The 22,014-nt window shown below is 56.6% G+C and overlaps 1 protein-coding gene and 2 long non-coding RNA genes across 3 annotated transcripts; 1 reads left to right on the forward strand and 2 right to left on the reverse strand.

Annotated features, from left to right (window-relative positions):
• Positions 1-425: 425 nt before the first annotated feature.
• Positions 426-11,274, reverse strand: TBX21 (T-box transcription factor 21). Its single transcript, XM_086687129.1, has 6 exons — positions 10,691-11,274; positions 3,331-3,485; positions 2,859-2,980; positions 2,156-2,314; positions 1,957-2,018; positions 426-1,705 (listed from the first exon to the last, which is right to left on the reverse strand). The coding sequence occupies exons 1-6, from the start codon at positions 11,179-11,181 to the stop codon at positions 1,087-1,089; spliced, it is 1,608 nt and encodes a 535-aa protein (XP_086543255.1). The 5' UTR covers positions 11,182-11,274; the 3' UTR covers positions 426-1,086.
• Positions 1,330-5,462, forward strand: LOC147574320 (uncharacterized). The gene is made up of 4 exons (XR_015244110.1): positions 1,330-1,447; positions 1,861-1,931; positions 2,523-3,993; positions 5,165-5,462. It is a non-coding gene; the product is annotated as an uncharacterized LOC147574320 (long non-coding RNA).
• Positions 11,275-11,492: 218 nt separating the features above from the next.
• LOC147574321 (uncharacterized) lies at positions 11,493-16,227 on the reverse strand. Its single transcript, XR_015244111.1, has 3 exons — positions 16,145-16,227; positions 13,373-14,164; positions 11,493-13,232 (listed from the first exon to the last, which is right to left on the reverse strand). It is a non-coding gene; the product is annotated as an uncharacterized LOC147574321 (long non-coding RNA).
• Between the last annotated feature and the right edge of the window lie 5,787 nt (positions 16,228-22,014).

The raw sequence follows: 22,014 nt of genomic DNA on the forward strand, positions 1-22,014 counted from the left end.
CTATGTCTCCCTCTCTCTCTCTGCCTCTTCCTCGCTCGCACTCTATCAGAAATAAATAAACATTAAAAAAAATTTTTTTTTAATCTTTAAAAAAATGCAAAGAGAAATCAAGGCTTCTCCCCACAGCGCTCCCAGCCCCCACCCAGCCCTGTCCTGGGGTCTCGCCCTCCCACCCCTCCTCCGCAGGTCAGGCAGAGGAACCGTTCTCTGTCCCAAGGTGCCTTACAAGGTGGAATCAACCATCAACCTTCAGGACATGTGGTCTTGCTCTGTTGATCCCCTGAGTGAAGCCACTCTGGGTTTCTAGAAGAAGGCACAGGTCCTTGGGAACTGCAGCTGCTGTTGGAGAGCTTTCGTGCACCTGCAAATCCCAGCGGGGTGAGTCCCCATCCACGTCCCCCTCCAGGACCCTGAAGCAGGACACATTCTCCAGTTTCATGTTTATTTGCAGAAAGTGATGAAGACAAAAGAAATATATCCAGACACCACTCTCTGTACAATAAATAGCCTCCCCATTCCAAAAAAGAAAAAGAAAAAAAGCGTGCGTGCCCCCGTAATCACCACCCCCAAAGACTTCGCTTCTTGAGGTGTGCACCAACCCCCCCCTTCCCCGCCCTTCCTTGGGACCCCACTGTCTCTGCGCAGGGGGGGTCCGGGCCAGCCGCCCAAAGTCATCGGCGCAAACGAAACTGCGCAAAGTTAGTTCTATAAAGGAAGACGGTCTCCAGTTCCCAGCCAGCCCCACCGGACCCCTACCCAGTCCCAGAGAAGAGCGGAAAGCTCCTTTGTGGCCAAGACCCTCTTGTTCTCCGTTCTCTGTTCTCCAGCTGGGAACCCACAGCCAGAAGCAGCACCAGGGAAATGATTGTAGTTAGGGCCGAGGAAGGGGCAGGGGACACTCCTCTCAGGTTTCATCGTGGGCCGGAAGCAGCAAGTGAACCCCAGAACCCCCTCTTCCTCAACCAACTACAAAAGGAGAAGAGACAGAGGGAGCTGGGGCCTCTCAGTCCTGAGTCTGTCGTCTGCATTAGTTGGTGTCCTCCAACCTGATAACACTGTTTCTGTGCCTTTCCCCATGTCATCCCCTCAGTTGGGAAAATAGCTATAAAACTGGCCTTCGGTTTCCTTATCAAAAGGAGAAGGGGCCCCAGCAGGGGAGGAGCTATCGCCGCTGGAAGGATAGGGGGACACGCGCCTCCTCTTAGAGTCTCCTTCGCCCAGTCCTGAGTCACTGGACTCCGGCCGCAGCGGGGTGATCTCAGTCCACACGGAGGGGGAGCCCTGGTCCTCCGGGCCCCGTCCCTCTGAAGCTCCGGGACCGGGTTCCATGGGCAGAGTCCGCATGGGGCGGAACCAGCTGCCTGGGCCCATCTTGGGAGGGTACTGGGGGGCCACAGGCCAGCCAGCTCCAGGCGTCAGGACCTCTTGGCCTCGGTAGTAGGACACGGTGGGTCCAGGGGCGGAGGGCAGGAATGCAGGCTTCATGCTGACCGCTCGAAACTCGGCCTCATAGCTGTGGTCCCGGGGGGGCCCCAGCCAGTAAGGCTGGGAAACCACATCCTTGGCTTGCCCGGGAAGGTCGGAGTAGAAGCGACTGGGAACGGGATACTGGTTGGGTAGGAGAGGAGAGTAGTGGTCTCCCCCAAGCAACTGACAGTTGGGTCCAGGCGGGGAGGGGACGCTGCTGTCAACAGAGGCATACATGCTAAAAAAAAAAAAAAAAAAAAAAAAAAAAAGGAGGCAAGAAAAGCAGTCACAAACAGAACCACTCACCTGTAAGCCTGCCTACTGCACGTCCCTCCCTGGACCCTCTTGCCCTGCCGGCCCTCCAGCATCCACCCCACCCCTGCCCACCCCCAGGGAAGGAGACGTGCTCAGCACCAGTCTGGAGGCGAGTCCCAGGAGGAACCAAGAGGAGGCCCTCTGCAAAGGTGAGCTGAACCCAGTGGCACTTACGACTCAAAGTTCTCCCGGAATCCTTTGGCAAAAGGGTTATTATCAATTTTCAGCTGAGTGATCTGGAGAGAGGGGAAATAGAGGCACCTGAGTCCTGAGTCTGGTGCCAGAGAACTTCGGAATTCCCCACCAGGGAAGCCTGTGGGCCTCCCTCTCCCCTCCTGTCCCTCGAGGCTCAGCCCCACCCGGCAGCCCTCACCTCTGCATTCTGGTAGGCGGTCACAGCAATGAACTGGGTCTCTTGGAAGGTGAAGACATGCGTGTTGGAGGCATTGCAGGCCGCCTCCGGCTCCCCATCGTTCACCTCGACGATGTGTAGCCGAGGCTGGTACTTATGGAGAGACTGGAGCACGATCATCTGAGAGAGAGCCAGATGCTTGTGGGGGTCTACGGGTCCTCTACCCCCACCCACGGCTGGTCCTGTGGCCAGGCTAGAAGGGACCCTGAGGTCATAGTGTCCATTCCCCTGCCCTGCTACCACGTAGCTTCCCCCAGGCCTTCTAACTCTGGTGCCCAGCCTCTCCAGGGCACCACTTCTGCCCTCTTGCCCTGTTTCCTACCCACAGATGTCCGTTGTGACCAAGGTATTAGCACAAGCAAGGCTTCTCAAGGCTCTGTTCAACTTAGACTCCGCGTCCATTTCCTGAGGCCGCGGGCACCAACCCTATGCCCAGCATGGCACACAAGTGATGGCGGCCTCGGGTTTGATGAAGAAACCCCCAGGGCCACCTTGGCCCATGTCATCCTGAATGCAACCCCGTGTCTGCCCCTGAGACTCAGCTTCCTCCCACCTCATCTTCCCCGCACGGTGCATGGAAAAGAACCAGAGTCAGAGAGGAAGAAAAGGGACTTTCACAGAACAGAATCAGCCAGGAGGGGTGGGGGGTGGCGAGGAATCCCACCTGGGTCACATTGTTAGAGGCCCCTTTGTTGTTCGTGAGCTTTAGTTTCCCGAACGAAACTTCCTGGCGCATCCAATGGGCTCCAGTATTGGGGGAATCTGGGTGGACGTACAGGCGGTTTCCTGTGGACAGTTAACCTCTTTGGCATGCAGCCCCCGGGGGACCAGAGCCCTGGTGAGATGGGGCTTCTTTGCCTGTTCGGAGGGGGATGTCGAAAAGGCTGCAGGGGCAGGACTAGATGGGTCAGGGCAAGGGGAGGTGGGCACAGAGGACTGAGCAGAAGACAGGCTAAGGCAGAAGAGAGAAGAGAGGACAAACAGAACGGGGTGAGAAGTGGGAGGGGACAAGGGTGGGATGGGGAGTTAAGGCTTAGGTGTAGCGGGCAGTGGCTCGCGGGTTCCTCCTGGGTCCACCAGGGGGCGCTCAGTCTCGGCGAAAAAGAGCCTCCAGGGTTCTCCAGGGGGCTTCCTACCTGGCATGTTGCCCTCAGCCTTGCCGCACTGCACCCACTTGCCGCTCTGATACCGCCAGTGGTGCTGGTCCACCAAGACCACGTCCACGAACATCCGGTAATGGCTGGTGGGCTCCAGCCCCGCCACAGTAAATGACAAGAACGGGAACATCCGCCTAGGGAGAACAGAAAGACCCACCAACATCCATCAGCCCCCCAACGTCGCAGACAGCCACCCCTGTGCCAAGGCTTTCAGCCATGTGCTGGAGTCAGCTTCCACCCCTCAAGAGAGCCAAGCGGAAATGCCAGCCAGTCGCTAAACAATGCCATAACTAAAACTGAAATTATATCAACTTACAGTTAAATACATTATCAGCCGAGGTGATAAATACGCAAAACTCATCGCTTCTCAGTTCGTTTACTACATGTTCCTGTTATCTCTGCTCCTGAGGTTACTTTTTTTCTGTTTTCAATTTTTTAATGTTTATTTATTTTTGAGAGACAGAGAGCCGGCGGGGGAGGGGCAGAGAGAGCCGGCGACACAGAATCCCAACGCACACTCCCGGGTTCCGAGCGGTCCGCACAGAGCCCGACATGGGGCTCGAACTCACCAGCCGTGAGATCATGACCTGAGCTGAAGCCAGACGCTTAGCTGACTGAACCACCCAGGCGCCCCATCTTGAGGTTACTTACATCTCTTGTTCCCACCTGGCGGAAAATACTAGATAACCGTGCTACGGCACGTCTCCTCCCAACTCTGCATCCAGGGATACCACAAGCGTAGCTTGAAATCAGCCACCATAGGGATAGTTGCACCACGGAAATCAGCAAACACTATGAATCAGGGCTTTTTCGCTGTTCTTCTTTCAGAGGGTCAGTTGATGGACACGGTCTCGAATCTTAGTTTGCTTCCTAGCCGGGAGCAAAGCCACAAGCCAGCCCCCCAGAGGCACTTCCCCATAGGCCCTCATGCCTCAGTCTCCCAAGCCCTCGTCCCGTCTCAGTCCCCGCCCCATCCTCTCCACTGTGGTCCTCGCGGTGCCATGATGCTCCCAGCCCTGTGGCACCCAGGCTCCCCCTGCCCCCAGCCCCCTCCCGGGGCCAGATGTCTGTGGATGGCCTGCCCCAGGCCTCAGCCTTCAGAGAAGTAGCTAAAATCCTAGGTGGAACTTCCCAGCCACCTGGAAGAGGACTCTGTTGAGCACAGTCCCCACTCTCAAAGGCCTGGCTCCCAGGAAAAGTGGAGGGAGTCGAGGTTGGGATGCTGTATTATCCTCTATCGCGCCAGAGCAAGAGAGCCGGAGAAGGAAGCACTTTCACACCACACCCATCTCGCCACTTCCACCATCACCGATCCTGATGGCTTGGCTTTTCTTTTCCAACCCAAGCAGGAAGAGCAGATTTTGCAGGATGGCAGAATCTCACCCTCATCAGAATTACGTTTCATTCCCACACACCTCTCCCCTCCTCCTACAAGAAGTCATGCAGGGTGGGAAGAAAGACACCAGTCCCTGAGTCAGGAGACCTGGGGGAGGGAGAGTGCCAGAGACCTAGGAACACTTTCGGGGGGCATCCTAGTCCTTAGGCATTCCCAGAACGACACCCTTAAGAACCTTGGGAAGGTCTCCCGACATTCCTGTCTTCTCCGGACTCTCCTATGCTGAGACAAAAAAAAAAAAAGAGGCTTACTGGCCCTATGACCTTAGATAAGTTAATTCCCAAACCAAACCTCAGTTTCTTCACCTGTAAGTGGGGACAGTAACTCCTGTTCATTTTTCCTCTGAGAGCTGTTAAGAAGTTTGAAAGATGCGAAACTCAGCTCATCCGGTCCCTCCTCCACCCCGCCCTCTCCCAGGCCCCGAGCTATCAAAGCCCTCAGGCCCTCAGGCCCGGCTGAAGGACCCCAAGCAAGCGTCCAGAGTTCTGGAGCCCAGGGGCTCAGCAGGCCAGCTGACTTGAGAAATCAAAGGTGACGGATGAGGCCTTGAACAATTAAGGTTGGGGCGATATTTTCAACTCGTCTCTACCACTGACTCCTTCTATGACGCAGTCGGGTCGCACACATTTTTTGTATCATAACCAGCTCCCCTTCAAACTTGTAGGAATAAAAGAAGAGAAGGAACGTATTCATTGTGTCTCTACTTAGCATCCTTTGAAAGGTAATTTAAAAAATTTCTGTTTCTTTATTAGTTATTTTTGAGAGAGGGAGAGCGTGAGCAGGGGAAGGGCAGAGAGAGAGGGACACAGGATCCGAAGCGAGCCCGACACAGACAGCCAAGAGCCCAATGCAGGGCTCAAACTCACAAACCGTGAGATCACGACCTGAGCCAAAGTTGGATGCTTAATCCACTGGGCCACCCAGGAGCCCCTGAAATGTACGATGTTACTTCCAAGTTTATACTTGAAGCAGCCAAGGACTGGAGAGCCGTGTTGACGGATCCTTGGTGGGAGAACAGTGTCGGGGGCTCCTGACTGCAGCATACATGCCCTGGGGGCCATCTCTCTACCCTGCTTAGCTCTGGTAGAGGGAAATGCAGGAGAAGCGGGAAGAGAATGGGGGAAAGGGAGAAGAGAAGGGAGGTCTCATTTCACCCTAAAAGTCTAGAATCACCACCAGCTGGAATCCCAAAATAGCCCCTGATTTACATGACACTTTGCTGGGAAGGAACACGTCTGATGCCAAAGGAAGCCCTTCAAAAAGACCACTTACGGGGCGCCTGGGGGGGTCTCAGTCGGTTAAGCGTCCGACTTCGGCTCAGGTCAAGATCTCACGGTTCGTGGGTTCGAGCCCCACGTCAGGCTCTGTGCTGACAACTCAGAGCCTGGGGCCTGCTTCGCATTCTGTGTCTCCCTCTCTCTCTGCCCCTGCCCCGCTCGCGCTCTGTCTCTCTCTCAAAAATAAAGTAAACGTTAAAAAAAAAAAAAAAAAAAAAAAACAAAAAAACAAAAAGACCACTTACCATCGTGCCCTCAGAGGACAGGGCCTGAGACTCTAAATTCCTGAGCTAGGGCTCAGGACTATCCCATCTTGAAACGATTCGCAGGGTCACCACACCCTCCACCCCATCCTGAACGCCTCTGATGTGTTCCAATTCACCGTCATTACGTACAGATTAAAAGGAGGTGATTTTTCGTCAGTCATGTTGGCAAAGTGGTTCACAACTGATATCCAACGCTGCTGAGTCTGTGGGGAAAGGGGTCCTCTCACACACTACTGGTGCGGGTGTAGATTAGTATCACCTTTTAGGAGGATATCCCAGCACTACCTTGTACCTATCGAAATGCAAAATGTGCTCAGGCATCAAAGGATCTCCCCTACCCCCCCCCCCATCAACCTCAGATCCAACTTCATGGAAATTAGATAGTCACTAGCAAACAGCCGATGGAAAACAAAGCTGTTTTCACCTGCCCCAAGAGAAATTAAGCCAGTGAGTCCAAATTAAAGAGGCTTAGAACTAAAAAAAAAAAAAAAAAAAAATGTCTTAGGGGCATCTGAGTGGCTCAGTTGGTTAAGCATTGGACTCTTGGTTTCAGCTCAGGTCATGATCTCACGGTTTGTGAGTTCGAACCCCGCGTCTGGCTCTATGCCGACAGCTCAGAGCCTGGAGCCTGGTTCGGATTCTGGGTCTCCCTCTCGCTCTGCCCCTCCCCTGCTCACGCTCTCTCTCTCTCTCTCTCTCTCTCTCTCTCTCTCTCTCAAAAATAAATAAAACATTAAAAAAATTTTTTTTAGTTGTTTTAAAGATCTGAGAAGTTCTCCGAGTCGGGAACGTGGAGAAGGGAAAACCACCACGGCTAGGAGGCCAGTGATCCAGGATCGGTTAGCACTGAAATTGTTTTATCAACCCCTAAATTCACACATACATACACAAATGCGAATTGAGCTCCTTAACAACAGAACTACCCAAAGTTATCTTAATTATAATAATCAACTAATCACACCCAGAAAAGTGGGGATTGCCAGCAATGAATGCACACCCACACACCCACACACACAGACACCCGCCTCTCTCTTCCTCTACTGAGAATGTCTACCATCAACTATTCTCTGCACACCAACACATTCACAGCACACACACGCGCTGCCACACAGAAATACAGCGCAAGTCCGAGAGGCCTGGGTCAGTCTCTGGAGCTGGGAACTGCCATCCCCACCCCCACTGCCGCTCCCCACCTTGTTGCTACTGCCCATGGAGGAGAGAGTGACTGTCGCTTGTCCATAGTGAGGGATGGGTCTAGGGTGGGTGGGAGAGGAAGGATCTGGGAGGGAGTGAGTCAGCCCAAGGCAAAAGCCTGTGGGGCTGTGGGTGGGCCTGGGCTGGAAGGATTTTTCAAAAAGGAAGAAGGCCGTGGGTGATGCGGTGGTGACTGGCAGGTCACTGGAACCCACGGGGGGACAGGCCAGCTCTCCAAAGCAGGATAGGAAGGGTGCCGTTCTCTGAGCCCAAGGCTTACTTTTCAGAAGTCAGTAGCACAAGGAAATGGCCGCCGACTTCCCAGATCGCTGGAGCCCAAGTTCAGGTACGGGGCTGAGTTGGGGCCAGTGGGACTGAACTGGGGATGGTATGTTCTCTGTCCCTTCCACCCCACCATGGGACCCCTGAGGCCTGCTCCAAGGGAGGCATCAAAGGAGATGGTGAGGTCCCCTTCTAACAGGGACCTCAGAGTGTCCAAAGCTGTCCCTCAGGATGGATCGAAAGTGTGAGGATTGTGACACAGTCACACACAATTACAAAATGATCTGGGAAATTTGATGCTATTTATGAATTTGTTCTCAGGTTTGCTAATAGTATCGTGCTCGCTTTTATTTTATTTATTTATTTTTTTAACGTTTATTTATTTTTGAAAGAGAGAGACACACAGACATGAGTGGGGGAGGGACAGAGAAAGAGAGAGACACAGAATCCGAAACAGGCTCCAGGCTCTGAGCTGTCAGCACAGAGCCCGATGCAGGGCTTGAACTCACAAACGGTGAGATCATGACCCGAGCCGAAGTCTGACACTCAGCCGACTGAGCCACCCGGGCGCCCCGTGTTTACTTTTCAAAAGCCATTTTTAGACGCGCATCGAGAAATTTGAAGGATGAAAACTCTTTCATAGTGTCTAGGATTTACTTACTAAATCCTTAACATCATCACCGATAAAGCTGCAGACTGGGGAGTGGGAGGCGGAAGTGAGGTGAGTGAGAATAAAGAAGAAACAAGATTGGACCAGGGGTGACTACTGCCGAGGCTGGTGATGGGTAGGTGGAGGCCTGTAAGGTTTTTCTCTTTGCTTTTGTATATATTGGAACTTTTCGTAATAAAAGAAAGTAGGTGTATGGATCTCAAAGGGAGACAACAAAACTCATCAAGAGAGAATTATTCAGCAAGAACACGAAGGAAAGAAGGAGGCCACAGGGTAGCGATGGGGACCCTCAGAGACACATCCCTGTGAGACACCTCCCTCGCCAGACTGCGGGCAGCCCGCCGCCAGTCCGGCGCCCATTGGGTCCCTGACGTTCTGGCCAATGCTCCGTCCACTCCACCCCTCAAGGCTGGAAGGGCCAATTGTAGGGAGGCCAGGGCCTTCCCCCAGGGTGGGAAGGGCTTCCTGACCATCTGAGGAGAGCGGAGGCCTGAGTTCAGGTCTGCTGGGTGACAGAGTGCGAGCCACTCGGTCCCTAGGCTTCAGCACCCCTACCTATAAATGGGGAGACGGCTTGACCTACGTAGCATACTGTAAAATAATGGAAGTGAAAGCACTCTGAATGCATCAATGCCTTTGGACAGTATAGGCTGCTGTTTTTACTCCTGGCCGTGAGGGGCTGGAGAAAGAAAGCCAGGTGGGTACCGTCTGGATTCTGGTGCCAGTTCTGCCAGTGACGGCTATGCTGTGCAACCTCAGAAGAGTCTCTTAGTGTCTCTGAGCCCGCTTCCCTGTCTGTGCAGGGAGGGGACTGGACAGGATCTTCTGGGTCCCCTCCAATTCAAACTTGATGGGACTAGAAGCCTGGGCTGTGCCTGGGAACACTCCCAGCGGGCCGGGGTTGGGGAGGGGCACAGAGAGGAACCATCAGAAGGTTTAGGGGATGAAGGCCAATGCCATAATAAAAGACAATGCCAACTTCCCTGGGTTCATCCCAGAGAAAGAGAAACAACTCAGCAACTTGAAGCTGTTTGTGATTTGTGATTAGTGGACAGGTCCCTCGATCCCAGGCCACCCCACAGAAATCACTGGGAGTGAAGACTATCCCAGCACTGTCTACATTGAATGCCAACCCCACAACCCTGGCCCAGCGTGGTGGCCTCTCCCTTCTCCCTCCCCAGCCCCCACACCGGGTATCTGCCCTTCAACACCTCCCGGGCACACTGATGACACAGCCCCTCCACACAGAGGTCCTCCTTGGTCCCCTGCCCACACAGGCCCCCCACTGGGAAGGGTGGGTGCATACTCTCACATGCCAGACACAGGCTGGGCCCACTCGGTGTTGCTTACTAAACAAATAACGCACTAACAGCAAGTTTCTCTTTCTTTCCTCACGCAGGAGGCTCTCTCCGGAAGCAGCACCCTCAGCCCCAAACCCTACCCCGCATGCTCTGGGCTCATAGGACACTAAGCCGTGGAGCCAGGGGTTCCCCAGGCTGGATGGTAGACTGGAAAGTATCTGGACAGGGATGAGGCAGACTTTCAGGGGACAGACCTCACGGGGAGCAGAGTGGGACTGGTGGCCAACTGGGACCCGGGGGCTCAGCGTCACCTGCTCAGGCCCATGGGTATGTGTGCTTTCCGTCAGGGCCTGTGCCTGGAAGGGATCTGTGCCCCCCACACACTTTATCACATCCCCCCCCCCCCCAAACACACTCACACCAGACATATGATCTCAAAGTACTACCGGAAGGGAAACTTGGCGACTGCTTCCCCGTGTCACCAAATCCCAGTCTTACCCACCTCCCAAAACTGACCTGTGCACAACACTGGCAAAAGGGCTAGGAGTGGGTAGGGAGCAGGGTTGGGTACAGGAAGACCCTGCCCTCTCTTCCATTTCCCCACACACAGGCGCTAAGAGGGGTCCTGCCCTGTCAAACCCAACACACATGTCCCCCTCTGCCCACCGTGACCCCCACTGAGGCAGAGAGTGATCCAAGGGCGCACCCCAATTCTGGGTGAAACCAAAGGTACCCTCCCCCCTAACCCACGACAACTTCTCATTACACCCACTCTCCATCTCCCTTCTGAGTTCTATGTCCTAGGAGAAAACAACACTCAGACCTTTCCTGTCCCCACTACAACTCCCTCCCTGCTACCGCCAAAGTCTAAGCCGAACTGTGAAGGGCTCCGACACGAGAAGGATAAAACAAAACAAAACAGAACACTTGTTCCGGGCGCGCGTCTCACTCACCGTCCCTGCTTGGTGATGATCATCTCCGTCTGGTGCTGATTAAACTTGGACCACAACAGGTGGTTGTTGAGCGCGACTCTCAGCTTCCCGGACACCTCCAGCCCCGCCGGCAGCGCGTAGTCCTCGCGCGGCCCCGGGTAGAGAACCGAGCGCGGGTCCGGGGCCCCATAGCCGTCCCCAGGCTGGTAGCCCTCGGCGCTCGCCGTCGGCGGGAAGGGCTCGCCCACCCCGGGGAAGCCGGCGGCCTGGGGCCGGGGCGGGTAGGCGTAGGCTCCGAGGAAGCGGCCCGGCGGAGCGGGCACCAGGGCGCCCCCGGGGTACGGCGCCCCCAGGCTGGCGCCCCCGCGACGGTCGGCCGCGTCCTGCGCGCCGGGCTCCGGGTAGAAGTAGCGGTTCTGCGGGTCGGCGCCGGGCGCCCGGCCCTCGTCGCTCGCCGGCATCGGCTCGGTGCCCGTCAGCATGTCTCCGCAGCCCGGCTCCACGATGCCCATCCGGGGCGGGCTGGCACCTTCCCGCAGCCGTCGGGGACCGGCCCCTCTCCGCGCGGGGGCAGGCGTGGGGGTCTTGAGAGTAGGGGCGGGGCCCCGGGGGCGGGGGCGGGGGCGGGGGGGGGCCCCACCGGAGCCCGGGCTCGGACGCCTGGGTCCTGCGCCCGCGTTTGGCGGGCGCGCAGCTGCTCCCGGGCTCCCTCTCCAGCGGGCCGCTGTCACTAGCGTCGCGGCGCCTTTGCTGTGGCTTTATGAAGCTCTCTGGGCTCCCCCCCACCCCCCCACCTCGGCCCCGCCCCGCCTCACCCCGCCCCCTCGTGGCTAATACTCGGCAAATTCGAAGCAGCCGCCGAGGACCGGAGGCCCCCACGGCGTGGCGGGTCCCCGCGCGCCGCCAAGTTCGCGCTTAAAGACTGCCTTCTGGAAAAGTCCACCCGAAGTCCACCCGAAACGTCAGCCTGTTTCTCTCTTCTGGAGCCTCGTGGAAATTCCACCCATCCTTCCAGGCTCAGCTCAAAGGTCCCCTCCTACAGGAAGCCTTCGGTGATGGCCCAGATGAGACTCACAGGGCCTTGCGGCCGCACTCGCCGCTCGGCGCAGCAGCGGGGTCTGCACCCAGTCCGAACTGCTTAGACCGCGAACATTCAGCAGATCACTGATGCCCACTGTGTGCCCAGGCTCTGTGCTAGGTGGCTGTGCCTGAAGTGTTTGCGCTCTTCCTCGTGGGGGGGGGGGGGAGGCAGAGACCCAGCTGGGCTGTGTCCCATGCATCTCGTTCCAACAGCCCTAAGGCGGAGCTGGAAGCTGGGGGCAGCGGGAAGAGCTCCTTGAAAGGGATTGCACCCGCTGCAGCTTCAGGTTTGCAGGGCCGGCGGGGGCGGCCAGGGCACTGGAAGCAGCCCTGGGCTGCCCGTGCTCAGAGTCTCCTCCCTGGCTCTGCCTGTCACTCAGGTATGTGTGACCTGGGCAAGTCACTTCCCTTGCCTGAAAGGCAGCCTCCCAACCATAGAATGGGGGAAATAAGCTGATTTCCTTTTCAGAGGGGCTGCGAGCCTTACCCTAGAGGGTGGACCTGTGCAGCACTTCCCAGTCTATTCTTCCCTCTGCTCGGAAGGCTGCTGGGAACAGGTTCAGAGCCCGCTGACGGGGCAGGATACCCCCCACCCCACAACTTGTTCCGTAGGACTGCCTGTGAGATAGGACCACTACTAGGGCTTTTCTTTCTCTAGCTTGTTTTTCTATTGACTAACAGAGTCATCTTAGGATGAAAACAATCCTTTCCCCCCAGTTGAAAACAGCATCATTGGGAGTTTTCTTGCACATACGGATAAAGCACACTCCTAGAAAATGTAAGCAGTAAAAATGGGACTGTTACAATAAACCACCCCAAACTCCATCCCGCAGAGGCAAACAGGATTTGCATTTTGGTGAGCACCTTTCCAGACGTCACTCCCTGCACACAGCCTTTCTGTCTTAGGCGCGAACACACACACACACACACACACACACACACACACACACACACACACATTTTATATAAACACCACACGTGCTGCTTTGTAATGTGTTTTTTTTTCACTCAATAAGGTGTCATGGAATTTTTTGCATGTCAATATATAGATAAAGATTTACATTTTAAAGAGGGTTTTGAAAAATACTTTCATATTTTCATCATGTTAAAGGTTAACCTCTCCTCTCCCCACACCCTCCCAGCCCTCCTCACTTCTCCCCTGGGGGCTGGCCCCATCTCTATATCGCTGTCCCAGCCCAACAGGGCTCCACCCTTAGGGCTCCATGGGGACTCTCTGCTCCCAACTAGAGCTGAACCGAGAGGCAGGTTGGCAGGTGAAGGAGAAGCTGGGGACCCCAGGAGGCGGGCATGACCCAGGGAGGGTGGGGGGAGGGAGAATCAGCACATCCCCTGAAAATGGAGACCCGATAGGAGACAGCACCAGAACTGGGGACTGGCCCCTCCCACCCTGTTACCCACCATTTCCCCATGCTTCAGGGAGGCGGGAAGTTTCTGCCTGCTGTTCCGAGTGGGGCAGCATTGCCTGAAAGAGATGGTGACCTTGGGACCCCTGGCTACTTTTTGAGAAACACGACACATTTCAGTAACACTTCCCTGAATGACTAATTTCCCCAGGAGACTTGAATGCTGACATCTCTTTTGGGGGACGTTTTTGCTAAGTACCTGACTGTGGAAGGCCAAATGGAGTTTTGTTCCTCCTTCTCTCTCTCCCTCCTCTCTTCCACGCCAATCCACAGGTCAAGAGATCCATCCCCCTGCCTCTGAACAGGATGACCTGAGCTCCGGCCCCGGTTTCCAGGGCAGAAGGGATTATGAATCTCAGAGTCAGGTGGACCTGGGAACAGTCCCTGGAGGAAGAAGGTGATTGGAGGCAGTCTCTCTGTAACTCCATGGGCTGTTAGGGGGTCATCAACCCCAGATTCCTCACCCCCTCACTCCAATTTCTTCCAAAAAAGAAAGTGCTTGTGAAAAGCGGGGGCCGAGTGGCCCTGGCGTCACCACCGCCAGTCCCGCCCCTCTGCCAGCTTGGGTGAGAACCCTGGCAGTGACACCTCCTCCTCCTGTTGCCACCTCACCCTCTTCCCAGGCCCTGAGGCTGGAGGCGTGGGGAAGGGGGTTCAGGACACCAGGTCCCCTGGGATCCCCTCACTTCCCCATCACTGCCCCTCCCAGTTCCTCCCCCATCCCATGCACCTGCTGAGCATCCAGAAGGCTGGCCCTGGGGTGGGGGGGTGGGGGGGGCGGAGCAAAGACACACAGGGTCTGTGTCCAGGATTTGAGAGTCATGGTCTCCAACAAAGATCCCATGTTAGGAGACAAGCTGGGTGGTGACTGTGGGAAACTGAATGGCCCGCCAAACTCACACATCCCGTTGGCGGCCAAGCCAGGGCTGCAGCCCTGGTGTCTTGACTCCTGATCCAGTGTCCTTCCCACAAGAGTGTCTGCCTTCCCATTCTGAGACAGAACAAGAACAACAAATGAAAAGTCCGTGCAATCGCACTGGAAAACAGAAAAGAAAATTGCCCCTAACCCACCAGCTTGGACACTAGTTTTCTTCATCCTGTTGTTCCCTGCATGTATTCAAGGTTCCTTGTCAGGTCGCCACAACTGTGGGTCGGGAACTGTGCCAGAAGGCTGCTACAGTGTGGGTTCCCGGGACCTGCCTCCAGAGATTCTGATTCCCAGACCTGTGGCCGGTCCCCAGAATCCGTGCGTTCAAGAAGGACTACGAGTGACACTGGGCTCCAGAAAGTCTGTGCATCCCACTCTCAGCTCCCGTCCCACCCCACTCTTCCACCCCCAAGCCCAGGGCCAAAGAAAGACCTTCAGCGTGCCTTGACCTTGCTGGGCGTGTGCGCCTGGCTGCAGTGGATGGAAGAGGGTTCAAGGACTGAGTTATGGCTGCCACAGACGTGGAGAAGGTGTTCTGACTGAAGCTTCAGGACCGGATAATTCGTCCCTCACCCCAGAATCTAACAGCCACCCAGGGCTGTCTCCTTAAAATGTGTGGATCGCTGAGCTCCCCCAGGATCCAGAAGGCTCCTGGATGTGGTCACACTGCACGGGGCACAGGGCAGGGAGGGCTGGGTGGCCAGCTGGGGGAAGCTGGGAGAGGGTGGCTGTTCGTGGAGACTCAGAGGCATCAGGACCCAGGATGTCTCCCTTCCACCCTCCCAGGCCCAGCCTGAGAGACCGTGAGAAGGTGGCTAGGTGACAGAGAAGGGGACAGCCTGTTGGGGATGAGGCAAGAAAGGAAAGAGAGCCAGTGCCAGGCCTGGGCTGTTCTGAAAGGCATTTAGAGATGGAGAGGGGCAGGGACCATGAAGTCCACACGTGCCCCACTGAGGAAATCTCAAGTCGGGGCGGGGGGGGGGTTGTGCAAGACAGAAGAGAGGGCAAGGGGCAAGTGAGAGGGAGGTCTACAAAGGCAGAGCTGCCTGTGGGTGCTGGGGGTGGGGCAGAGGGAAATGGAAACCCCGATTCCAACCCTTGCTGGCTGTGTGGCCTGTTCGAGCAGCTTAACCTCTCTGGTTTCCTTGTCAGCAAAGAGAGCCAGTAGACCTTCTCCAAGGACGAGCTGGGTGAACTGCATCTCCAGGGAGTTGCGAGGTAATGTAAAGGGGAGGGGTTTGCCCGCCCCGAGGCAGGCACAGATCTGAGGCACCTCTCTTCCTCTCTTCCAAGCTGTCCTCTCCCCCCTGTGGTATCCGTGGGTCCCTCACAAAGGGTCCTCAAATCCAGCCTCCAGCCTTCCACTAAGGGCCCTGCCTGGGCCTAATGAGAACCTCTCCGTAAGACTCCAGCTCAGAGATGACAGGTTTCCCCTCCTGAAATGCCCAGTCACCATTCCCTGGAGACTCATGTCTCTGAGATGGGCCAGACCCCAGGGATCCTGGGGTACCAGAGATCAATTAGGCTCAGCCACTGCCCCTGAAGAGCTCCTAGCAACGTGATCCCAGGGTCAGAGTTCTCGAGCCCCTCATCCCACTTGCCCCTCGCAGCCCAGCAGCCTCTGTGCACATACGTGAGCCATGTGTGCGCCCACACACAGCACACAGGGCCATGCGGGACAAACCCTGTGACAGTCCCCACAGCCACACCTCTTCTCTTGTCCCACGTCCAGCCTCTCTGGGCTCCTTGGGTATCTGCCTCTGCTCACCCCTCACCCGCCCTGAATGCCCTCCCCCTTCGGCCCAGATTGCCAGTCCTTCAGAGAGCACAGCCGGAACCATCGGATTAACAGCCAGGGAGGGCAGAAGGGGAGCACCTGTAGAACCCTTCCCCCCATGACAGCTGCAGGAGTTCTGTGTCCCCAGCACCCAGCACCCGGGGGTCAGTGTGGGCTCATCTCAAGGTCAAAGGCTCTGGGTTCTTACCCCCAGGCTGGCTCACCCTTCCCTGCCCCACACCCCCTCAAGGCTGGACAGCCCTTACCCTTTGGCTCCAGGCCATGCCTGGGTCTTTCTCCATTTCAGTCCTTCACCCTCTATGGGCACCTATCAGGGACCATCTCTTTTGGTCGCTAACTGTTCTCACCCCCGCCCCAGCTCTTCACACAATACCCACACCCCACACACCCCACCCCCACTCCTGTGCCTCCATAGAGCACCCCCGCCCCCACTGTGTTCCAAGGCCTGGGCTCCTGTGTCTTTCTGAAGGGACGCTAAGATGTTGGGTACTTGAGCAACTCTGTAATCACGGTGGGCGGGGGGGGGGGGGGGGGGGGGGGGGGGGGGCAGGCCAGGTTATGGATGGGCAAGCCCAAGCTTCAGGGAGGCCCCGGGGGAGAGGCTGTGTCACCCCCCCCCCTTCCTGGGGGAATCTCAGCAGACAGGCCCTTAATCTCAAGCAGGAAGCAGGGTCCGGTTACCAGGAGGGGAGGGGAATACCCTGGGCTAAGGGTAAAGGGAGCTTGGGGAGGGGGGGGCACCGCCACAGGGAGGAGAGGGAAGAAAAAGAAGGGTGAGTGGGATCTAATCAAGTTAACCCCTTCACAACCAGGCTCCCTTCTTGTCATCCTGCGCTCTTTGGGACAGCTCCTGGTCATGGGCTCTGCCGGGTGAGGTGCCTCTCATATAAGGCCACCCCCAGGGCCTCTGACCATAGGACAGCAGACTCCCTGCTGGGCCAGGCTCTCTCCAAGGCCCTGTTAAGACTGGCTTCCTGTGAGCCCTAGGCATCCTTGTTTGTCCCACGACTCTCTTTGTCTTTAGGGCTTCTGGTCTCTGTTGCTCTGGTATGTTTGCCTGATTCTGGGCCCCTCGGGGTCCCTGTGTCTCTGCCTGTGTTGCAGTGGGTCTTCCTTACATCCACCTCTGTCTCCAGGATCGGTCAAACCTCTGTGTGTTTGTCCTGAGTGCAGGCTCCACATCTACCTCATCTGCTCTCTTTGGGCCTCTGAGTCTGTCTGTCTCTGTTTCTCTACATCTATCAGGGTCTTGAGATCTATCTCGATCTCAGTGCGCCTGCTACACGTCTGTCTGTCTGTCTGTCTGTCTGGGACCAGGCCTCCATCTGTGAGTCTGCTCTGGGCCTGTCGTCTCCGGCCTGAGTCCTTTGGCTTGTCCCTCTGCTTAACATTGTAGGGTGGAGACGAGCTGGGGCAGGCTGATGGGCTGGACCAGGGATGGACGAAAGAGGGAGGGAAAAGGGGACGTGGGTGGAAATGGGGGTCAGAGATGAGGGGACAAGTCCCATTCTTAAATGGTGCCGAAAGCAAGCTGGATAGCCCTGAAACACCAGATGCAGCTCTGCCAGGCCACGGCAAGGGACGTGGCAGGGGACACACCTGGTCAGGGGTAGGGGCAGAGTTGCACAGAAACTGAAACAGGCATCAATGGAGAGGACCCAGAGGCAAATGGAAAGACAGATGGGGAGCTCTGGGTTCTGATCCGGGCTCCACCACTAGTCCCCAGTGACCCTCTCTGTGGGGCGGGAGCAGGGGTGGGGTGGGGAGCACAGAGAAGATTTCTCTAAACCCGGCACAGGAAACTGCTCGGCCCTTTCGGTCCCTCAAGGGGTATCCCAAAGTCCCATCCGTTACCAGCACCCTCTGTGTCTGTGATTGGGCTAGGGGCAGGTCAGAGGGAAGAATGGAGGTTAGACAGACGGAAGGACTTCCTGTTGCGCAGCAGGAGGGTGAGGAGGCCCAGATTCTCCTCCCAGCGGTCCTGGGCCCCTGTGTTGGGGCTGGGACTGGAGGGGCAGGGGGGTAGGGGCTCAGCAGCTGGGTAATTAGCCATCGCTCTCAAGCCCTGGGGGAGGGGCCGGCTGGACTGAGAAACCAACGCAAAGTGACAGGGGCAGTTTTGACACGCCGTGGAGCTGACGGGCCCAGGGGGCCAGGGCTTTGGGTTGGGGGGGGGGTGGGGTGAAATCCCATCAGATGATTAAAAAATAGGTCAGAGGGAAGAAGCTGCAGCCGGCACTGGGTCCGCGGTGAGAACGCCATGTAGCTTCCCCCGGGGGGCTTTGGGCCAAAATGGGGTGGGGGAGCTGGGGAACATTTGCAGGGGCGGGTGAGCTAGGAGTGAGGACAAGAAGGCTTCGGGCCCAGCAGCTGGCCCTCTGTCTCCCTCAGCGCTGTTTCATGGGGACACTTTGGGACCCTACCCGCAGTCTGCCTTCTGGCCTTCCTGGCCTTCCTGTTGCACCATCTTCTTCCTCGAAGGCAGGAAGATGCAGCCTCTGTCCACCCCACCCCGCCCGCGACATATATACACATTCTATTCTAGAAACCGAGACTGTGGCCCCCTCGGGAAGCTGTTCTTACCTTCTGGCCTCAAGCCCTCCTGCTACAAAGGCAGCCTGCTGACTTATCCCACATCTCTTGCCCGGCTGAACAAATTCACCTACCCCTGCATCCTGCTTGGGGTCCACTTGGCCCTCCAGCCTGTTCTCAGAGCTTCCGTTTCCCTCTTTCCGTCCTTTTCCTCTTTCCCAACTCCTGCCATGAAGCGTCACAGTGTCCCAGGAAAGGCACAAGACAAAGAAAGGGCAAGGAGGAGTGAGGTAGGGGACCCGGGAGCCCGGGACAGGTTGATGATCTCCAAGCACTTAATAGATGGAAGATCGGTGGCTGCCTGTATCAGACAGAACTCGGAAACACCGCTGAAGTGTGTTCATTCCATGGAAGCAGCTTAGAGCCACCTCCCACTCTATCTGCTTACGGTTGGGAAGTTCTTTCAGTTGTCTTCCCACAGCCCCTCGGATTGCAGCTCAGTCCCATTTCCTTTTCTGAGATCCCTCCAACCTATGGAGACGTAGCCCTGCACTGTGGGAGTGGAATGGTGGCTCCCCATGCCCTGCTCTGTTCCTCGGAAACCCCGGGCACAGGCGGGAGCCGGCCAGGAACCGGTGTCCGAGCGGAGGGACAAATCAGGCATCAGCAGTGGCATCCTCAGCTCAGTGGACACCTGGGTCCCTCCCACGGCAACGGAGGACACCCGAGGCCATGTTGGCATGAAAATGGATTTGGCTGGGTCTGACCTTGAGTTTAACCCCACTTACCACCCCAGACAAAGATCCGCTGTGACACGCAAGTCTGAGATTTCCCCGGGAGCCTGTCGTCTGCTGCCCACCCCCCTCAGTTACCCAGAAAGTGTCACAAGGCGTCCTGCCAACCTTCTTCCACTAGGGCCATGGGCAGCTGGCACTCTGTGCGGGGCCCTGAGACAGCCCCTGGACCCGCATCTCCAGCCACAGGGGGCACGAAGCTGGTGTGGCCGCCCATCACTGCCCCCCTCCCATGCCTGCTTCCTTTTCTTTCCAATCACTGGACTGGAGCCTGACGTGTTCTGTGGTTGGGGAGGGATGGCTATGGTCAGGCAAGTCCTTAGTAACTGGACAAGAGGCTGTGAATCGAGATACTGGGTCCACTGTTTTCACCTCTCCCTCTCTGTCTGTCTGTCTGTCTGTCTCTCTCTCTCTCTCACACACACACACACACACACACACACACACACTGACCTAAGGCCACCACCCAAGGCTCAGGGCCCCAGGAATGAGCTGTGTACCAGGGTTCCCAGGCTCCCGCTACCCAAGACATTGTGCTCAGTCCAGCTTATACCTTGTCCCATCCCTGGACTTCCAGTGAGTTTGGAAAGTGGAAAAACCTGAGTCCTTCCTGATTATCCCACTCTCCACACTGCTGCTTGGGGCGGGGAGGATGAGACAAGGGAACATCCCAAGCAATTCATGCCTTTGATTTCTTTAGCCGTCACAATGCTATGAGGTCAGCTGGGCAGGGATCATTGTGCTTGTTCTGCAGAGAAGGAAACTGAAGTAGAGAGAAATTAAGTACCTTGTCAAGGTCACACAGCTAGTGACCCGACCGCCTCTGCAAAGAGGATACTGTTGTTCTGCCCATTTTACAGATGAGGAAAACCGATGCTTAATTTCCCCCAGGCTCTCCGTTGTTTTGATTCCTTATCCTTCTGTTCTCCCAAGGTATCCTACCCAGCCCACTTGTGGCTCAGAGTCCTTTCCCTTTCTCTGGAGAAGGGCGAGACCCTAAGGCTTCCCCGGTCACCTGGTGGGTGCTCCCCTGTACTTTGGGAAGTCAGTCCTTGTGTCCTTTTCTGTCCGATGATCCTGCAGAAATGAACCCCATTCCTCAGCAAATCCCATCCCACTTATGTCCAGAAGGGGTGGGAAGCAAGACTTGGGAACTGAAAGGGGCAGGGACCGGCTCAGATGCCCAGCCAAGGCCGGGTTGGGCCGGGCAGCAGCGGAGGAAAACGGAAAACGGGTCCAGACAGGAAGAATCCAGGAGTCCTGGTTTCCAGGTGCAGGATTGGGAAGCAGGGGCATGCTTCACTTCTCTGAACTCCCTGCCCCTGGCAACCGGGCCCACTGCCAGACATCCAAGCTGTTAGGTGTTTCTGTCTGAGTTGGGAGGGGACCTGGGCAGCTCTTAGAAATGACGGGAGGACGCCACTGCGCACGCTCCCTGCCAGGCAGTGCTGTCTCCCGCTCTCTGCCGGCTCCGAAGTTCGTCACACCTTCGGCTCTGCCCTTCTGCTAACAGAACCCGCACTCGCTCTCCCTCCTGCTCTCACCTTGGGACCTGTGAGCCAGTGGCTGAGAGGGGGCAGCAGAGCCAGCTGGAGCTACCAGCTGCCCCGCTCCTCCTATGTCACCCCGACTGTCTATGGTTCTAGAGAGCTCTGCCACAGCCTCGGCAGTAGCTCTGAAGACAGTGAGTGTGACTTAAGCACTCCTGTTCTGGGGAGCCTGGGTGGCTCAGTCGGTTGAGCCTCTGACTTTGGCTCAGGTCATGATCTCAGGGGTTCTGGGTTCGAGCCCCTCCTCCGGCTCTGTGCTGACCGCTCAGAGCCTGGAGCCTACTTTGGACTCTGTGTCTCCCTGTCTCTCTGCCCCTCCCCTGCTTGCACTCTGTTCCTCTCTCTATAAAATTAAAACATAAAAAAAAAAAAAAAAAAAAGAACTCCTGTTCTAGGCTGAGAGTGAGGAGCGGGCTTTCTCTGACAACTTATTTGGGGAAATCGAGGGTCCCATCCTCTGGCCCCAGCTCTTCTCAAGAGCTAAACCGCCCTGAACCTGCCACCATCCTTCTTTAACAAGCCCAGGGAAGATTTCCCAAAAGATAATCTGAGGCAGAGTCTCTTCCTTGCCTACACTCTTCTTGAGTCTAACCTTGGTCCCTTGCAGAGGGGTGGAAGGGGACAGAGATGAATCGCAGTTTCTTATAAACCTGGTGGCTTCTTGTTCCCCGACGACAATATAGCAGAGGAGCTCTGTGGTTCTGGCTCTGAGTCAGGACCCACCGCCTGGGCGTCCCCAGTGCCATATCCCTCCGCCCCGCCCCAGACTGGAAAATCAGGCTCATGCCTCTGCCCGAGTCAGTGCTTCCCCTGCTTCCCCTCACGATCTCGCTTTCCCCTAAAGGGAGGTATTTCCTCGAAGCTGGGAAAAGTCAAGGGGGCAGAGACCTTGCCAGCTATGGGGAGATGGGGAGGCGGGGAGGCGGACGGTGGGCATGGGGCATGGGGTGGGGGGTGGAGCTAGCCTGCCCTCCCTGCCCTGCCCCTCCCCCACTCAGCCCAGCTCCCCGTCCCGCTCCTCTAGCTCAGGATGTGTGCTCCAGAGCACAGAGCGTGCGCGCGTGCGTGTGTGTGTGTGTGTGTGTGTGTGTGTGTGTGTGTGTTCACACACTCAACACACGTCTATGGCTGTTTCTGGGGGTTGGTTCCCCGCTCACCTCCAAGGATGAGGATGGGGTGGAGGAGGACACATGTCATGCTTCTGGCGTGTCTATGCGTGACACACATTTTTTTCCGTGC

The sequence above is a fragment of the Puma concolor genome, chromosome E1 (assembly GCF_028749965.1).
Source record: "Puma concolor isolate L17-30 chromosome E1, mPumCon1.1.hap2, whole genome shotgun sequence".
NCBI classification, from domain to species: Eukaryota; Metazoa; Chordata; class Mammalia; order Carnivora; family Felidae; genus Puma; species Puma concolor.